General features: G+C 42.1%; 1 protein-coding gene across 1 annotated transcript in view; it reads right to left on the bottom strand.

The window, feature by feature from the left end:
• Nucleotides 1-20,855, bottom strand: part of Ddx1 (ATP-dependent RNA helicase Ddx1) — a 142,017-nt gene that overhangs the window by 85,553 nt on the left and 35,609 nt on the right. Inside the window, exons 6-7 of the mRNA XM_071664219.1 lie at nucleotides 16,647-16,820; nucleotides 906-1,160 (exon numbers count right to left, since the gene is read on the bottom strand). Coding sequence (XP_071520320.1) covers nucleotides 906-1,160; nucleotides 16,647-16,820 — 429 coding nt within the window. The remainder of the gene's footprint in view (nucleotides 1-905; nucleotides 1,161-16,646; nucleotides 16,821-20,855) is intronic.

Genomic DNA, 20,855 nt, shown 5'->3' with positions numbered 1-20,855 from the left:
GGAGACGAGGGATATGTGTCATTGTCCCTTGTATGTGGAGGTTCTCATAATACCCATTCAAGGAGCACCTAATCTTGGTGATGATTTGCAAAATACTGGACAGTAAAATCTATATCCTTCCCCATACCAGCATTAACATTTAAACCAGTTCATTCTCCTTGTAAGATATGTCAGTCTTGCCATATATACCATTTCCCTTTGAGCAGCATCTACATGCTCTAAGCATCCCTTGGATTTGTGTTTCCTTCAATATATCATATCTCAGCCCTGTAAGAGTTTCCTGGCTTCCGCTTTCCTCCTCCCCTGCTCCTTTCCTACCTGAGTCAGCATCTCTATCTCCTGCACCCATGTCTGTGCCAGAGAATTCCTGGCCTCCATTTTTTCCCTCTCCTTCCATACCTGAGTTAATGTTTCTGTCTCTCTCTGCAATCATGTCTGGGCTTTAAATTTTCCACTTTCTCCCTTCCCTTTCAGGCCTCAATCAGTATCAATGTCTTCTCCAATGCTCTGTCTGTGTTTTAAGCTTTCAACATTAATTTCTACATGGACTTTCCCTCTATAGCTACATCAAGGCCTATGAAAGCTATTAAATCACTCTCTTTTACAGTACTTCCCATTTCTGAGTTTTCGCCTAGTCTGTGACAGGAGTGACGTCCTGTGACTTTTTCCAATGCAGTTCATAGGGGAAGACATGCTGTCAACAGGCTGAACCAGAGCATATGAAACAATAGGACACCAAAGAAAGGTTTGTAGGGCCAGACTCTGAATACATAGCTGTGGTTTTTGATGCATTACATATGACAGCTAAAGAATGGATATGAGTGAATAAAGCCATTTCTTCAACTGCTCCTAGCTCTACCTAACCAAAGCAGAATATGGCAAACACGAATAGAAAAAACACTCACCTGTTTGAGAAGTCCATCAGCCTCATCCAGCACAAAAAATTTGCAAGACTGAAGAGACAACTGGCCACTGTTTATAAGTTCTTCTAAGCGTCCTGGCGTGCCACTTACAATATCCACACCTGCACTGAGTGCTGCTATTTGGTCCTTCACTGGAATACCACCCACGATAAGAAGATCACGCACCACTGGGTTTTCAACATATTTACGGAACAACTGAATCTGCTTTAGGGTCTGCTCTGCAAGTTCTCTTGATGGCTGGCAAAAGTAAAAATAATCACACTTAACAAGAATTTACATTTGGGAAGGACATGGCTATACATAAAGTGTAACTAAACTGAATATAATTCATTTGGCAAAAAGTACTTTCTATAGAAACCTACTGCCATACTGGCCATTTTGTACTTAAATCATAGCAATAATAGATAAGTATTTTGTACCGAATAAAGGCAAAAATTGGAGGTATGTACCAAAAATATACCAACAATGATCAAAACAACAAGTAGCATTCCATTTTATTCCATATCAACAAAAATACTCATGAAAGCACAACTTTTGAACCCTTTTGGTCTTTCCTCCATGACTGGCCATCTGCCATCATCTTTATTAACTTTCAGGAATAACATGAAAGTCACTTAAAAGAGCACTGCATCTGAACTAAAACTCAGAGATAATACAGATGGGTCAGGATACAGCATGATATGGGAACCAAGAAAGTCTGTACTGTAACAAAATTGAGTACTATCATGATACTATTTCCATGTAAATAAAGGGATAGGGACCATAGGCCAAAGAAAACAAAATAATACTCAAACCTTTATACAACTAATGGAAATAATGTATCAATACATTCGTTTACACTCAGTCTCAAGCTATCATGTATAATGCACCCAAACCACAGCTCCCTTTCCACATCCAGGCCCCACAGAACTTCCCATGGTTTACCCCAGACGCCTCACATGCCCTGGTTCAATCCACTGACAGCACGTCAATCCCGGTATACCACTTCGTTCCAATTCACTCTATTCCTTGCACGATGTTCACCCTCCTGCATGTTCAGGCCTGCATGTTCGCTCAAAATCTTTTTCACTCCATCTTTCCACCTCCAAATTGGTCTCCCACTTCTCCTCATTCCCTCCACCACTGACACATATATCCTCTTGGTCAATCTTTCCTCACTCATTCTCTCCATGTGACAAAACCATTTCAAAACACCCTCTTATGCTCCCTCAACCACACTCTATTTATTACCACACATCTCTCTTACCCTTTCAAATCTCATTCGATCAAACCACTTCACACCACATACTGTCCTCAAACATCTCATTTCCAGCACACCCACCCTCCTCCTCACAACTCTATCTATAGCCCACGCCTCGCAACCATATAACATTGTTGGAACCACTATTCCTTCAAACATACCCATTTTTGCTTTCCGAGATAACGTTCTCGCCTTCAACACATTTTTCAATGCTCCCAGAACTTTCACCCCTTCCCCCACCCTGTGAATCCCTTCCACTTCCATGGTTCCACCCGCTGCCAAATCCACTCCCAGATATCTAAAAGACTTCACTTCCTCCAGTTTTTCTCCTTTCAAAATTACCTCCCAATTGACTTGTCCCTCAACCCTACAGTACCCACGGTACCTTGCTCTTATTCACACCTACTCTCAGTTTTCTTCTTTCACACACTTTACCACACTCAGTCACCAGCTTCTGCAGTTTCGTACACGAATCAGCCACCAGCACTGTATCATCAGCGAACAATAACAGACTCACTTAACAAGCTCTCTCATCCACAATAGACTGCATACCTGCCAATTTCTCCAAAACTCTTGCATTCACCTCCCTAACACCCCCATATATAAACAAATTAAACAACCATGGAGACATCACACACCCCTGCTGCAAACCAACATTCACTGAGAACCAATCACTTTCCTCTCTTCCTACTCATACACATGCCTTACATCCTCGATAAAAACTTTTCACTGCTTCTAACAACTTGCCTTCCACACAATATATTCTTAATACCTTCCATAGAACATCTCTATCAATTCTATCATATGCCTTCTCCAGATCCATAAATGCTACATACAAATCCATTTGTTTTTCTAAGTATTTCTCACATATATTCTTCAAAGCAAACACTTGATCCACACATCTAAAACCACACTGCTCTTCCCCAGTCTGATGCTCTGTACATGCCTTCACCCTCTCAATCAATACCCTCCCAAATAATTTACCAGGAATACTCAACAAACTTATACATCTGTAATTTGAGCACTCACCTTTATTCCCTTTGCCTTTGTACAATGGCATTATGCAAGCATTCCGCCAATCCTCGGGCACCTCACCATGAGTCATACATACATTAAATAACCATACCAGCCAGTCAACAATACAGTCACCCCCTTTTTTGATAGATTCCACTGCAATACCATCCAAACCCACCGCCTTGCTGGCTTTCATCGTCCACAAAGCTTTCACTACCTCTTCTCTGTTTACCAAATCATTCTCCCTAACCCTCTCAATTTGCACACCACCTCGACCAAAACACCCTATATCTGCTACTCTATCATCAAATACATTCAACAAACCTTCAAAATACTCATTCCATCTCCTAACTTCACCACTACTTGCTATCACCTCCCCATTAGCCCCCTTCACTGATGTTCCCATTTGTTCCCTTGTCTTACGCACTTTACCTCCTTCCAAAACATCTTTTTATTCTCCCTAATCTTTAATGATACACTCTCACCCCAACTCTCATTTGTCCTCTTTTTCACCTCTTGCACCTTTCTCTTAACCTCCTACCTGAGATTGGGGGGTCTAAGTGTGTGTGGATGTAACCAGATGAGAAAAAAGTAGAGATAGGTTGTATGTTTGAGGAAAGGAACCTGGATGTTTTGGTTCTGAGTGAAACGAAACTCAAGGGTAAAGGGAAGAGTGGTTTGGGAATGTCTTGGGAGTAAACTCATGGGTTGGTGAGAGGACAAGAGCAAGGGAAAGAGTAGCACTACTCCTGAAACAGGAGTGGTGGGAGTATGTGATAGTGTAAGAAAGTAAACTCTACATTGATATGGGTAAAACTGAAAGTGGATGGAGACAGATGGGTGATTATTGGTGCATATGCACCTGGGCATGAGAAGAAAAATCATGAGAGGCAAGTGATTTTGGAGCAGTTGAGTGAGTGTGTTAGTAGTTTTGATGCACGAGACTGGGTTATAGTGATGGGTGATTTGAAGGCAAAGGTGAGTAATGTGGCAGTTGAGGAAATAATTGGTGTACATGGGGTGTTCAGTGTTGTAAATGGAAATGGTGAAGAGCTTGTAAATTTCTGCGATGAAAAAGGACTGGTGATTGGGAATACCTGGTTTAAAAAGAGAGATATACATAAGTATACATATGTAAGTAGGAGAGATGGCCAGAGAGCGTTATTGGATTGCGTGTTAATAAAGGTGCACGAAAGAGAGACATTTGGATGTTAATGTGCTGAGAGGTGTAACTGGAGGGATGTCTGATCATTATCTTGTGGAGGCAAAGGTGAAGATTTGTAGAGGTTTTCAGAAAAGAAGAGAGAATATTGGGGTGAAGAGAGTGATGAGAGTAAGTGTGCTTGGGAAGGAGACTTCTGTGAGGAAGTACCAGGAGAGACTGAGTACAGAATGGAAAAAGGTGAGAACAAAGAACATAAGGGGAGTGGGGGAGGAATGGGAAATATTTAGGGAAGCAGTGATGGCTTGCGCAAAAGATGCTTATGGCATGAGAAGTGTGGGAGGTGGGCAGATTAGAAAGGGTAGTGAGTGGTGGGATGAAGAAGTAAGATTATTAGTGAAAGAGAAGAGAGAGGCATTTGGACATTTTTTGCAGGGAAACAATGCAAATGACTGGGAGATGTATAAAAAAAATATTTTTTTTTTTTTTTTCGCTGTCTCCCGCATTTGCGAGGTAGCGCAAGGAAACAGACGAAAGAAATGGCCCAACCCACCCCCATACACATGTATATACATACGTCCACACACGCAAATATACATACCTACACAGCTTTCCATGGTTTACCCCAGAAGCTTCACATCCCTTGATTCAATCCACTGACAGCACGTCGACCCCGGTATACCACATCGCTCTAATTCACTCTATTCCTTGCCCTCCTTTCACCCTCCTGCATGTTCAGGCCCCGATCACACAAAATCTTTTTCACTCCATCTTTCCACCTCCAATTTGGTCTCCCTCTTCTCCTCGTTCCTTCCACCTCCGACACATATATCCTCTTGGTCAATCTTTCCTCACTCATTCTCTCCATGTGCCCAAACCCTCTTCTGCTCTCTCAACCACGCTCTTTTTATTTCCACACATCTCTCTTACCCTTACGTTACTTACTCCATCAAACCACCTCACACCACACATTGTCCTCAAACATCTCATTTCCAGCACATCCATCCTCCTGCGCACAACTCTATCCATAGCCCACGCCTCGCAACCATACAACATTGTTGGAACCACTATTCCTTCAAACATACCCATTTTTGCTTTCCGAGATAATGTTCTCGACTTCTACACATTCTTCAAGGCTCCCAGAATTTTCGCCCCCTCCCCCACCCTATGATCCACTTCCACTTCCATGGTTCCATCCGCTTCCAGATCCACTCCCAGATATCTAAAACACTTCACTTCCTCCAGTTTTTCTCCATTCAAACTCACCTCCCAATTGACTTGACCCTCAACCCTACTGTACCTAATAACCTTGCTCTTATTCACATTTACTCTTAACTTTCTTCTTTCACACACTTTACCAAACTCAGTCACCAGCTTCTGCAGTTTCTCACATGAATCAGCCACCAGCGCTGTATCATCAGCAAACAACAACTGACTCACTTCCCAAGCTCTCTCATCCCAAACAGACTTCATACTTGCCCCTCTTTCCAAAACTCTTGCATTTACCTCCCTAACAACCCCATCCATAAACAAATTAAACAACCATGGAGACATCACACACCCTTCCGCAAACCTACATTCACTGAGAACCAATCACTTTCCTCTCTTCCTACACGTACACATGCCTTACATCCTCGATAAAAACTTTTCACTGCTTCTAACAACTTGCCTCCCACACCATATATTCTTAATACCTTCCACAGAGCATCTCTATCAACTCTATCATATGCCTTCTCCAGATCCATAAATGCTACATACAAATCCATTTGCTTTTCTAAGTATTTCTCACATACATTCTTCAAAGCAAACACCTGATCCACACATCCTCTACCACTTCTGAAACCACACTGCTCTTCCCCAATCTGATGCTCTGTACATGCCTTCACCCTCTCAAATCAATACCCTCCCATATAATTTACCAGGAATACTCAACAGACTTATACCTCTGTAATTTAAGCACTCACTCTTATCCCCTTTGCCTTTGTACAATGGCACTATGCACGCATTCCGCCAATCCTCAGGCACCTCACCATGAGTCATACATACATTAAATAACCTTACCAACCAGTCAACAATACAGTCACCCCCTTTTTTAATAAATTCCACTGCAATACCATCCAAACCTGCTGCCTTGCCGGCTTTCATCTTCCGCAAAGCTTTTACTACCTCTTCTCTGTTTACCAAATCATTTTCCCTAACCCTCTCACTTTGCACACCACCTCGACCAAAACACCCTATATCTGCCACTCTATCATCAGACACATTCAACAAACCTTCAAAATACTCACTCCATCTCCTTCTCACATCACCACTACTTGTTATCACCTCCCCATTTGCGCCCTTCACTGAAGTTCCCATTTGCTCCCTTGTCTTACGCACTTTATTTACCTCCTTCCAGAACATCTTTTTATTCTCCCTAAAATTTAATGATACTCTCTCACCCCAACTCTCATTTGCCCTTTTTTTCACCTCTTGCACCTTTCTCTTGACCTCCTGTCTCATTCTTTTATACATCTCCCACTCAATTTCATTTTTTCCTTGCAAAAATCGTCCAAATGCCTCTCTCTTCTCTTTCACTAATAATCTCACTTCTTCATCCCACCACTCACTACCCTTTCTAATCAACCCACCTCCCACTCTTCTCATGCCACAAGCATCTTTTGCACAATCCATCACTGATTCCTTAAATACATCCCATTCCTCCCCCACTCCCCTTACTTCCATTGTTCTCACCTTTTTCCATTCTGTACACAGTCTCTCCTGGTACTTCCTCACACAGGTCTCCTTCCCAAGCTCACCCACTCTCACCACCCTCTTCACCCCAACATTCACTCTTCTTTTCTGAAAACCCATACAAATCTTCACCTTAGCCTCCACAAGATAATGATCAGACATCCCTCCAGTTGCACCTCTCAGCACATTAACATCCAAAAGTCTCTCTTTCGCACGCCTGTCAATTAACACGTAATCCAATAACGCTCTCTGGCCATCTCTCCTACTTACATAAGTATACTTATGTATATCTCGCTTTTTAAACCAGGTATTCCCAATCATCAGTCCTTTTTCAGCACATAAATCTACAAGCTCTTCACCATTTCCATTTACAACACTGAACACACCATGTATACCAATTATTCCCTCAACTGCCACATTACTCACCTTTGCATTCAAATCACCCATCACTATAACCCGGTCTCGTGCATCAAAACCACTAACACACTCATTCAGCTGCTCCCAAAACACTTGCCTCTCATGATCTTTCTTCTCATGCCCAGGTGCATATGCACCAATAATCACCCACCTCTCTCCATCAACTTTCAGTTTTACCCATATTAATCGAGAATTTACTTTCTTACATTCTATCACATACTCCCACAACTCCTGTTTCAGGAGTATTGCTACTCCTTCCCTTGCTCTTGTCCTCTCATATATATATATATATATATATATATATATATATATATATATATATATATATATATATATATATATATATATAAAAGTTTGTTTTCTAAATTGTTTCTTACATTTTTTCATATGTATATATATGTATGTGTGTGTGTGTGTGTATGTGCGTATGTGTGTGTATGTGTGTGTGTGTGTGTGTGTGTATATATATATATGTATATTATCCCTGGGGATAGGGGTGAAAGAATACTTCCCACGTATTCCTCGCGTGTCGTAGAAAGCGACTAGAGGGGATGGGAGCGGGGGGCCGGAAATCCTCCCCTCCTTGTATTAACTTTCTAAAATGGGAAACAGAAGAAGGAGTCACGCGGGGAGTGCTCATCCTCCTCGAAGGCTCAGAGTGGGGTGCCTAAATGTGTGTGGATGTAACCAAGATGTGAAAAAAGGAGAGATAGGTAGTATGTTTGAGGAAAGGAACCTGGATGTTTTGGCTCTGAGTGAAACGAAGCTCAAGGGTAAAGGGGAAGAGTGGTTTGGAAATGTCTGGGGAGTGAAGTCAGGGGTTAGTGAGAGGACAAGAGCAAGGGAAGGAGTAGCAATACTCCTGAAACAGGAGTTGTGGGAGTATGTGATAGAATGTAAGAAAGTAAATTCTCGATTAATATGGGTAAAATTGAAAGTTGATGGAGAGAGGTGGGTGATTATTGGTGCATATGCACCTGGGCATGAGAAGAAAGATCATGAGAGGCAAGTGTTTTGGGAGCAGCTAAATGAGTGTGTTAGCGGTTTTGATGCACGAGACCGGGTTATAGTGATGGGTGATTTGAATGCAAAGGTGAGTAATGTGGCAGTTGAGGGAATAATTGGTGTGCATGGGGTGTTCAGTGTTGTAAATGGAAATGGTGAGGAGCTTGTAGATTTATGTGCTGAAAAAGGACTGATGATTGGGAATACCTGGTTTAAAAAGCAAGATATACATAAGTATACTTATGTAAGTAGGAGAGAGGGCCAGAGAGCGTTATTGGATTACGTGTTAATTGACAGGCGTGCGAAAGAGAGACTTTTGGATGTCAATGTGCTGAGAGGTGCAACTGGAGGGATGTCTGATCATTATCTTGTGGAGGCTAAGGTGAAGATTAGTATGGGTTTTCAGAAAAGAAGAGTGAATGTTGGGGTGAAGAAGGTGGTGAGAGTAAGTGAGCTTGGGAAGGAGACCTGTGTGAGGAAGTATCAGGAGAGACTGTGTACAGAATGGAAAAAGGTGAGAACAATGGAAGTAAGGGGAGTGGGGGAGGAATGGGATGTATTTAGGGAATCAGTGATGGATTGCGCAAAAGATGCTTGTGGCATGAGAAGAGTGGGAGGTGGGCTGTTTAGAAAGGGTAGTGAGTGGTGGGATGAAGAAGTAAGAGTATTAGTGAAAGAGAAGAGAGAGGCATTTGGACGATTTTTGCAGGGAAAAAATGCAATTGAGTGGGAGAAGTATAAAAGAAAGAGACAGGAGGTCAAGAGAAAGGTGCAAGAGGTGAAAAAAAGGGCAAATGAGAGTTGGGGTGAGAGACTATCAGTAAATTTTAGGGAGAATAAAAAGATGTTCTGGAAGGAGGTAAATAGGGTGCGTAAGACAAGGGAGCAAATGGGAACTTCAGTGAAGAGCGTAAATGGGGAGGTGATAACAAGTAGTGGTGATGTGAGAAGGAGATGGAATGAGTATTTTGAAGGTTTGTTGAATGTGTCTGATGACAGAGTGGCAGATATAGGGTGTTTGGGTCGAGGTGGTGTGCAAAGTGAGAGGGTTAGGGAAAATGATTTGGTAAACAGAGAAGAGGTAGTAAAAGCTTTGCGGAAGATGAAAGCCGGCAAGGCAGCAGGTTTGGATGGTATTGCAGTGGAATTTATTAAAAAAGGGGGTGACTGTATTGTTGACTGGTTGGTAAGGTTATTTAATGTATGTATGACTCATGGTGAGGTGCCTGAGGATTGGCGGAATGCGTGCATAGTGCCATTGTACAAAGGCAAAGGGGATAAGAGTGAGTGCTCAAATTACAGAGGTATAAGTTTGTTGAGTATTCCTGGTAAATTATATGGGAGGGTATTGATTGAGAGGGTGAAGGCAGGTACAGAGCATCAGATTGGGGAAGAGCAGTGTGGTTTCAGAAGTGGTAGAGGATGTGTGGATCAGGTGTTTGCTTTGAAGAATGTATGTGAGAAATACTTAGAAAAGCAAATGGATTTGTATGTAGCATTTATGGATCTGGAGAAGGCATATGATAGAGTTGATAGAGATGCTCTGTGGAAGGTATTAAGAATATATGGTGTGGGAGGCAAGTTGTTAGAAGCAGTGAAAAGTTTTTATCGAGGATGTAAGGCATGTGTACGTGTAGGAAGAGAGGAAAGTGATTGGTTCTCAGTGAATGTAGGTTTGCAGGCAGGGTTGTGTGATGTCTCCATGGTTGTTTAATTTGTTTATGGATGGGGTTGTTAGGGAGGTGAATGCAAGAGTTTTGGAAAGAGGGGCAAGTATGAAGTCTGTTGTGGATGAGAGCTTGGGAAGTGAGTCAGTTGTTGTTCGCTGATGATACGGCACTGGTGGCTGATTCATGTGAGAAATTGCAGAAGCTGGTGACTGAGTTTGGTAAAGTGTGTGAAAGAAGAAAGTTAAGAGTAAATGTGAATAAGAGCAAGGTTATTAGGTACAGTAGGGTTGAGGGTCAAGTCAATTGGGAGGTAAGTTTGAATGGAGAAAAACTAGAGGAAATAAAGTGTTTTAGATATCTGGGAGTGGATCTGTCAGCGGATGGAACCATGGAAGCGGAAGTGGATCATAGGGTGGGGGAGGGGGCGAAAATCCCTGGGAGCCTTGAAGAATGTGTGGAAGTCGAGAACATTATCTCGGAAAGCAAAAATGGGTATGTTTGAAGGAATAGTGGTTCCAACAATTTTGTATGGTTGCGAGGCGTGGGCTATGGATAGAGTTGTGCGCAGGAGGGTGGATGTGCTGGAAATGAGATGTTTTTGGACAATGTGTGGTGTGAGGTGGTTTGATCGAGTAAGTAACGTAAGGGTAAGAGAGATGTGTGGAAATAAAAAGAGCATGGTTGCGAGAGCAGAAGAGGGTGTTTTGAAATGGTTTGGGCACATGGAGAGAATGAGTGAGGAAAGATTGACCAAGAGGATATATGTGTCGGAGGTGGAGGGAACAAGGAGAAGAGGGAGACCAAATTGGAGGTGGAAAGATGGAGTGAAAAAGATTTTGTGTGATCGGGGCCTGAACATGCAGGAGGGTGAAAGGAGGGCAAGGAATAGAGTGAATTGGAGCGATGTGGTATACCGGGGTTGACGTGCTGTCAGTGGATTGAATCAAGGCATGTGAAGCGTCTGGGGTAAGCCATGGAAAGCTGTGTAGGTATGTATATTTGCGTGTGTGGACGTATGTATATACATGTGTATGGGGGGGTTGGGCCATTTCTTTCGTCTGTTTCCTTGCACTACCTCGCAAACGCGGGAGACAGTGACAAAGTATAATAAAAAAAAAATAAATATTTATATTTATATATATTTATTTATTATACTTTGTCACTGTCTCCCGCGTTTGCGAGGTAGCGCAAGGAAACAGACGAAAGAAATGGCCCAACCCCCCCCCATACACATGTATATACATACGTCCACACACGCAAATATACATACCTACACAGCTTTCCATGGTTTACCCCAGACGCTTCACATGCCTTGCTTCAATCCACTGACAGCACGTCAACCCCGGTATACCACTTCGCTCCAATTCACTCTATTCCTTGCCCTCCTTTCACCCTCCTGCATGTTCAGGCCCCGATCACACAAAATCTTTTTCACTCCATCTTTCCACCTCCAATTTGGTCTCCCTCTTCTCCTTGTTCCCTCCACCTCCGACACATATATCCTCTTGGTCAATCTTTCCTCATATATATACATATATATATACATATATATATTTTTTTTTTTTTCATACTATTCGCTATTTCCCGCGATAGCGAGGTAGCGTTAAGAACAGAGGACTGGGCCTTTGAGGGAATATCCTCACCTGGACCTCTTCTCTGTTCCTTCTTTTGGAAAAAAAAAAAGAGAGAGGGGAGGATTTCCAGCCCCCCCGCTCCCTTCCCTTTTAGTCGCCTTCTACAACACGCAGGGAATACGTGGGAAGTATTCTTTCTCCCCTATCCCCAGGGAATAAATAATATATATATATATATATATATATATATATATATATATATATATATATATATATATATATTATTATTATTATTATCATTATTATCACTATTATTTTGCTTTGTCGCTGTCTCCTGCGTTATCGAGGTAGCGCAAGGAAACAGACGAAAAAATAGCCCAACCCACCCACATGCACATGTATATACATACATGTCCACACACACAAATATACATACCTATACAACTCAACGTATACATATATACACACACACAGACATATACACATATACACAATTCATACTGTCTGCCTTTATTCATTCCCATCGCCACCCCGCCACACATGAAATAAAAACCCCCTCCCCCCTCATGTGCGCGAGGTAGCACTAGGAAAAGACAACAAACGCCACATTTATTCACACTCAGTCTCTAGCTCTCATGTAATAATGCACTGAAACCAAAGCTCCTTTTCCACATCCAGGCCCCACAGAACTTTCCATGGTTTACACCAGACGCTTCACATGCCCTGGTTCAATCCATTGACAGCACTTCGACCCTGGTATTCCACATCGTTCGAATTCACTCTATTCCTTGCACGCCTTTCACCCTCCTGCATGTTCAGGCCCCGATCACTCAAAACCTTTTTCACTCCATCTTTCCACCTCCAATTTGGTCTCCCACTTCTCCTCACTCCCTCCACTTCTGACACATATATCCTCTTCGTCAATCTTCCCTCACTCATTCTCTCCATGTGACCAAACCATTTCAAAACACCCTCTTCTGCTCTCTCAACCACACTCTTTTTATTACCACACATCTCTCTTACCCTATTATTACTTACCCGATCAAACCACCTCACACCACATGTGGTCCTCAAACATCTCATTTCCAGCACATCCACCCTCCTCCTCACAACTATAGCACACACCTCGCAACCATATCACAGTATCAGAACCACTATTCCTTCAAACATACCCATTTTTGCTTTCCGAGATAATGTTCTTGAATTCCACACATTCTTCCACGCTCCCAGAACTTTCGCCCCCTCCCCCACCCTATAATTCACTTCCACTTCCATGGTTCCATCCACTGCCAGATCCACTCCCAGATATCTAAAACACTTCACTTCCTCTAGTTTTTCTCCATTCAAACTTACCTCCCAATTGACTTGTCCCTCAACCCTACTGTACCTAATAACCTTACTCTTATTCACATTTACTCTCAGCTTTCTTCTTTCACACACTTTACCAAACTCAGTCACCAGCTTCTGCAGTTTCTCACATGAATCAGCCACCAGCGCTGTATCATCAGCAAACAATGACTGACTCACTTCCCAAGCTCTCTCATCCACAACAGACTTCATACTTGCCCCTCTTTCCAAAACTCTTGCATTCACCTCCCTAACAACCCCATCCATAAACAAATTAAACAACCATGGAGACATCACACATCCCTGCCACAAACCTACATTCACTGAGAACCAATCAATTTCCTCTCTTCCTACTCATACACATGCCTTACATCCTAAATAAAAACTTTTTACTGCTTCTAACAACTTGCCTCCCATGCCATATATTCTTAATACCTTCCCCAGAGCATCTCTATCAACTCTATCATGTGCCTTCTCCAGATCCATAAATGCTACATATAAATCCATTTGCTTTTCTAAGTATTTCTCACATACATTCTTCAAAGCAAACACCTGATCCACACATCCTCTACCACTTCTGGAACCACACTGCTCTTCCCCAATCTGATGCTCTGTACATGCCTTCACCCTCTCAATCAATACCCTCCCATATAATTTACCAGGAATACTCAACAAACTTATACCTCTGTAATTTGAGCACTCACTCTTATCCCCTTTGCCTTTGTGCAATGGCACTATGCAAGCATTCCGCCAATCCTCAGGAACCTCACCATGAATCATACATACATTAAATAACCTTACCAACCACTCAACAATACAGTCATCCACTTTTTTAATGAATTCCACTGCAATACCATCCAAACCCGCTGCCTTGCCGGCTTTCATCTTCCGCAAAGCTTTTACTACCTCTTCTCTGTTTACCAAATCATTTTCCCTAACCCTCTCACTTTGCACACCACCTCGACCAAAACACCCTATATCTGCCACTCTATCATCAAACACATTTAACAAACCTTCAAAATACTCACTCCATCTCCTTCTCACATCACCACTACTTGTAATCACCTCTCCATTAGCCCCCTTCACTGAAGTTCCCATTTGCTCCCTTGTCTTACGCACTTTATTTACCTCCTTCCAAAACATCTTTTTATTCTCTCTAAAATTTAATGATACTCTCTCACCCCAACTCTCATTTGCCCTCTTTCTCACCAATTGCACCTTTCTCTTGACCTCCTGCCTCTTTCTTTTATACATCTCCCACTCATTTGCATTTTTTCCCTGCAAAAATCGTCCAAATGCCTCTCTCTTATCTTTCACTAATAATCTTACTTCTTCATCCCAACACTCACTACCCTTTCTAATCCGCCCACCTCCCACGCTTCTCATGCCACAAGCATCTTTTGCGCAAGCCATCACTGCTTCCCTAAATACATCCCATTCCTCCCCTACTCCCCTTACATCCATTGTTCTCACCTTTTTCCATTCTGTACTCAGTCTCTCCTGGTACTTCCTCACACAAGTCTCCTTCCCAAGCTCACTCTCACCACTCTCTTCACCCCAACATTCACTCTTCTTTTCTGAAAACCTCTACAAATCTTCACCTTTGCCTCCACAAGATAATGATCAGACATCCCTCCAGTTGCACCTCTCAGCACATTAACACGTAATCCAATAACGCTCTCTGGCCATCTCTCCTACTTACATATGTACACTTACATATATCTCGCTTTTTAAACCAGGTATTCCCAATCACCAGTCCTTTTTCAGCACATTAATCTACAAGCTCTTCACCATTTCAATTTACAACACTGAACACTCCATGTATACCAATTATTCCCTCAACTGCCACATTACTCACCTTTGTATTCAAATCACCCATCACTATAACCCGGTCTCATGCATCAAAACCATAACACACTCATTCAGCTGCTCCCAAAACACTTGCCTCTCATGATCTTTCTTCTCATACCCAGGTGCATATGCACCAATAATCACCCATCTCTCTCCATCAACTTTCAGTTTTACCCATATCAATCTAGAGTTTACTTTCTTACACTCTATCACATACTCCCACCACTCCTGTTTCAGGAGTAGTGCTACTCCTTCCCTTGCTCTTGTCCTCTCACTAACCCCTGACTTTACTCCCAAGACATTCCCAAACCACTCTTCCCCTTTACCCTTGAGCTTCGTTTCACTCAGAGCCAAAACATCCAGGTTCCTTTCCTCAAACATACTACTTATCTCTCCGTTTTTCTCATCTTGGTTACATCCACACATTTAGACACCCCAATCTGAGCCTTCGAGGAGGATGAGCCCTCCACGCGTGACTCCTTCTATTTCCCCTTTTAGAAAGTTAAAATACAAGGAGGGGAGGGTTTTTAGCCCCCCACTCCCATCCCCTTTAGTCGCCTTCTACGACACGTGAGGAATGCCAACACCATGCTGTTTTCAGTGCTTACCATATGTAACCAAGATGATATCATATACAGCTTTTACTTTCCTCTTGGTTAAGTAAAGGCTTGAGTCACTTGGTTCTTTTTTCAACATAATTTCATGATATTCCTCTATGAAACACGAAAAGCTCTTTGCTATTTTGTTATTTGGAAAATCAATCTGGCGAGAGTACTAAATTAAATATTATTCTATTCTTTGGTTACATATCATTTCACATTTTACCACTGTTGTACAAACTAACTGGAACAAAACTTGGGCATTTTGGATGGCATAAATTGCATTATTCAGATATGTTTCAGCTACTTTTGCCCAATTTTGGCTGATATTGGAAATTTTGTGGCTTTGTTGTACCAGCAGCTTGAGATGTTAGGCATAATAGTGATTGGTACACATGGACATAGGTGTAGAATTAGACAAGCAGCAAAGATACATCCTCAATCTATGAATGCTATTAGAGTACTAAAAGGATGGCCAGCTTGGCACAAACAGTCAGCTGTGCTCACGTTGTATCATGACAGCTTGTGTTATAATATGATGATAAGAGTAATCTACATGTTTGTGCCAGGTCAAAATTCAGTTGTGCTACATCCTGACATCTGTGCATATATTTTCCACATACTCTCACAAGTGGTGCAAAGGGCAAAAGAGAGATATCTCTAGTTGGAAAAAACAGCTAATCTCTACTTTTCTACATTCTTAAAACTATCCATTTAACTAAAGCACAGCAGCATGTGTCAACATATCAAAGAAATTCATCTTACATCAAATGTAACTGTATATGTGGTGGATACCAATCAACCTCCAACACTTTAAAAGAAAAAATCATATCTATTATAACCTGTGAATGAGTATTACAAAGGATATTTAAAAGGTGAAAAATGTCATTATCTGAAAAGAAAGAGGGTATCCACAATGAATATGGTAAGGAGAATGAAATAAAGGACAAGCTGGTGATAGGGAATACTATATCATTTAAACTGGTAAAATGCAACAATCAAAATGTGTACAGGTTCAGGAATTGCATGTTGTCCTGAAAGGATTTTAATGTGGATCTAAGCAAATGCAGAAAGCTAACACCATTTTGAGTATCAACTAAAAAACTCTTACCTCAATTATTACAGCCTGTGGTGCATTGTTTTGGACCTTCGGTGCCTTATCTCCACCTCCCCTCACACCTGAGCTAACTGTACATTCCTTGCTGGCCTGACACACTGCAATGTACCCTCCTTTAGGTGGATATTTGAACTCTGTTGCACCAAAGTTGAAAGCCATCTCTGCATTCTGGAATACAGAAAAATTCATAACAGTATTTCCCTTATTACAGAGAGTTTCATGGTTACTATATAATGTTTGTATACCCACCTGGGTAACAGGGGGTTAGTGATGGCTGTGTAGTGAACCAGCACTTCAGTGGTTGTCAAGTTGCACTCCTCAGGCATTCTGTCCACAAACATACAATCTCTCCTTGTCATACATAACACATCGCAACACTTAACTCACACAGCTCATTCTTCATAGCTCCAGATTCTCCTGTGGTGAGCACTATGCAATAGCCCAGCCTTTTGGCAAAATGGTAGGAGCAATAGATAGAAGCAGTAGTTAGGAACATTAAGGATGGAGCATTAGGCAGAAACATTAGGCAGAAGAAGCAAGTAGGAACACTAGGCAGGAGCATTAGGTAGTAGTAGTAAGTAAGAACATTAGGTAGGAACTTCGAACACTGTGCTAGAGTTGCCCTCTGCCAGTGGCCTGTACAGAGTGAGGCACTAAAGGTAAAAAGCAGCACTGGAGTTTACTACTTATGGAGGCTCTATTGCCCTGGGCAACCCCTTGAGGGAGTTCCAGTTGGGACCAGGCATCCTTGATAAAGATAGAATAGATTGAAAAGACCTGGCCTGCCAAGTAAACACTTTTCAAGTAAGTGATATACAGGTCATGAAGTCTGCAATTCTAGCAGGGTACATGATGACCGAAAAACAGATTCAGTTGAAATAATCCTTAAAGAACAAAGCCAATCGAGTTCTGTTGAGTCTCCAGGATGGAGGGTTATCAAAAAATTTAAAAACACTTTAGTCTTAAATCAATTCGGGAAGCAAATGTTGGCATATGCAAAAGAATGTTATGTGGAAGGTGGGCAGGTGGGAAAGGGTAACGAGCAGTGGGTTAAAGTAATGTTGCCAGTGAAAGAGAAAAGAGAGGTGGATGAGTGGAAATTACAGGGAAGGATTGCAAATGATTTGGAGATGTACAGAAGGTTAAGAGGAACATGTTGGGGGTGAAAAAAGAGGACAAATGGGATTTGGGATGTGTGATCATTAGTAAACTTTAGGAAGAAGATGCATTGGAAGAAATTTAATAGTGTAAGAAAAACATATCCCTGGGGATAGGGGAGAAAGAGTACTTCCCACGCATTCCCCACATGTCGTAGAAGGCAACTAAAGGGGACAGGAGCAGGGGGCTAGAAACTCTCCTCTCCTTACATTCTTAAATTTCTAAAAGGGGAAACAGAAGAAGGAGTCACGCAGAGAGTGCTCATCCTCCTCGAAGGCCCAGATTGGGGTGTCTAAATGTGTGTGGATATAACTAAAACGAGAAAAAAGGATAGATATGTAGTATGTTTGAGGAAAGAAACCTGGATGTTTTGGCTGAGTGAAACGAAGCTCAAGGGTAAAGAGGAAGAGTGGTTTGGGAATGTTTTGGGAGTAAAGTCAGGGGTTGGTGAAAGGACAAGAGCAAAGGAAGGAGTAGCACAACTCCTGAAACAGGAGTTGTGGGAGTATGTGATAAGAGTGTAAGAAAGTAAACTCTAGACTGATATGGGTAAAACTGAAAGTGGATGGAGAGGAATAGGTGATTATTGGGGCCTATGCACCTAGGCATGAGAAGAAAGACCATGAGAGGCAAATGTTTTGGGAGCAGCTGAGTGAGTGCGTTAGCAGTTTTGATGCATGAGACCAAGTTATAGAGATGGGGAATTTGAATGCAAAGGTGAGTAATGTGGCAGTTGAGGGAATAATTGGTGTACGCAGGGTGTTCAGTGTTGTAAATAGAAATGGTGAAGAGCTTGTAGATTTGTGTGCCGAAAAAGGACTGGTGATTGGGAATACCTGGTTTAAAAAGAGATATACATAAGTATACGTATGTAAGTAGGAGAGATGGCCAGAGAGCATTATTGGATTACGTGTTAATTAATAGGCACGTGAAAGAGAGACTTTTGGATGTTAATGTGCTGAGGGGTACAACTGGAGGGAGGTCTGATCATTATCTTGTGGACGCGAAGGTGAAGATTTGTAGAGGATTTCAGAAAAGAAGAGAGAGTATTGGGGTGAAAAGAGAGGGGTGACAGTAAGTGAACCTGGAAAGGAGACTTGTGTGAGGAAGTATCAGGAAAGACTGAGAGCAGAATGGAAAAAGGTGAGAGCAAATGACTTAAGGGGAGCGGGGGGGTGAATGGGATGTATTTAGGGAAGCAGTGATGGCTTGCGCAAAAGATGCTTGTGGCTTGAGCAGCGTGGGAGGTGGGCAGATTAGAAAGGGTAGTGAGTGGTGGGATGAAGAAGTAAGATTATTAGTGAAAGATAAGAGAGAGGCATTTGGACAACTTTTGCAGGGAAATAGTACAAATGAGAGTTGGAATGAAAGAGTATCATTAAATTTTAGGGAGAAAAAAAAGATGTTTTGGAAGGAAGTAAATATATTGCGTAAGACAAGAGAACAAATGGGAACATCGGTGAAGGGGCTAATGGGAAGGTAATAACAAGTAGTGGTGATGTGAGGAGATGGAGTGAGTATTTTGAAGGTTTGCTGAATGTGTGTGATGATAGAGTGGCAGATATAGGGTGTTTTGGTTGAGGTGGTGTGCGAAGTGAGAGGGTCAGGGAAATAGATTTGGTAAACTGAGAAGAGTTAGTGAAAGCTTTGTGGAAGATGAAAGCCAGCAAGGTGGCAGGTTTGGATGGTACTGCAGAGGAATTTATTAAAAAAGGGGGTGACTGTGTTGTTGACTGGTTGGTGAGGATATTCAATGTATATATGGCTCATGGTGAAGTGCCTAAGGATTGGTGGAATGCATGCATAGTTCCATTATAGAAAGGCAAAGGGGATAAAGGTGAGTGTTCAAATTACAGAGGTATAGTTCTGTTGAGTATTCCTGGGAATTTAAATGGGAGGGTACTGATTGAGAGGGTGAAGGCATGTACAGAGCATCAGACTGGGGAAGAGCAGTGTGGTTTCAGAAGTGGTAGAGGATGTGTGGATCAGTTGTTTGCTTTGACAAGAGTATGTGAGAAATACTTAGGAAAACAGATGGATTTGTATGTAGCATTTATGGATCTAGAGAAGGCATATGATAGAGTTGATAGAGATGCTCTGGGGAAGGTATTAAGAGTATATGGTGTGGAAGGCAAGTTGCTGGAAGCAGTGAAAAATTTTTATTGAGGATGTAGGGAATGTCTACGAGTAGGAAGAGAGGAAAGTAATTGGTTCTCATTGAATGTCAAATTGCGGCAGGGGTGCATGATGTCTCCATGGTTATTTAATTTGTTTATGAATGGGGTTGTTAGGAAGGTGAATGCAAGAGTTTTGGAGAGAGGGGCAAGTATGCAGTCTGTTGCGGATGAGAGGGCTTGGGAAGTGAGTCAGTTGTTGTTCGCTGATGATACAGTGCTGGTGGCTTATTTGGGTGAGAGATTGCAGAAGCTGGTGACTGAGTTTGGTAAAGTGAGTGAAAGAAGAAAGCTGAGAGTAAATGTAAATAAGAGCAAGGTTATTAGGTACAGTAGGGTTGAGGGACAAGTCAATTGGGAGGTAAGTTTGAATGGAGAAAAAATGGAGGAAGTGAAGTGTTTTAGATATCTGGGAGTGGATTTGGCAGCGGATGGAACCATGGAATCAGAAGTGAGTCACAAGGTGGGGGAGGGGGCGAAGGTTCAGGGAGCATTGAAAAATGTGTGGAAGGCGAGAACATTATCTTGGAAAGCAAAAATGGGTATGTTTGAAGGAATAGCGACGCCAACAATGTTATATGGTTGTGCAGAAGAGGGTGGATGTGTTGAAAATGAGATGTCTGAGGACAATATGCGGTGTGAGGTGGTTTAATTGAGAAATTAATGAAAGGGTGGTAATAAAAAGTGTGGTTGAGAGAGCAGAAGAGGGTGTATTGAAATGGTTTGGTCACATGGAGGGAATGAGTGAGGAAAGATTGACAAAGAATATATGTGTCAGACGTGGAGGGAACGAGAAGTGAGAGACCAAATTGGAGGTGGAAGGATGGAGTGAAAAAGATTTTGAGTGATCGGGGCCTGAACATGCAGGAGG

This window comes from Panulirus ornatus, chromosome 8, assembly GCF_036320965.1.
Source record: "Panulirus ornatus isolate Po-2019 chromosome 8, ASM3632096v1, whole genome shotgun sequence".
NCBI lineage: Eukaryota > Metazoa > Arthropoda > Malacostraca > Decapoda > Palinuridae > Panulirus > Panulirus ornatus.
The sequence above is the reverse complement of the archived record's forward strand: the minus strand, read 5'-3'. Positions and strand labels throughout refer to the sequence as shown.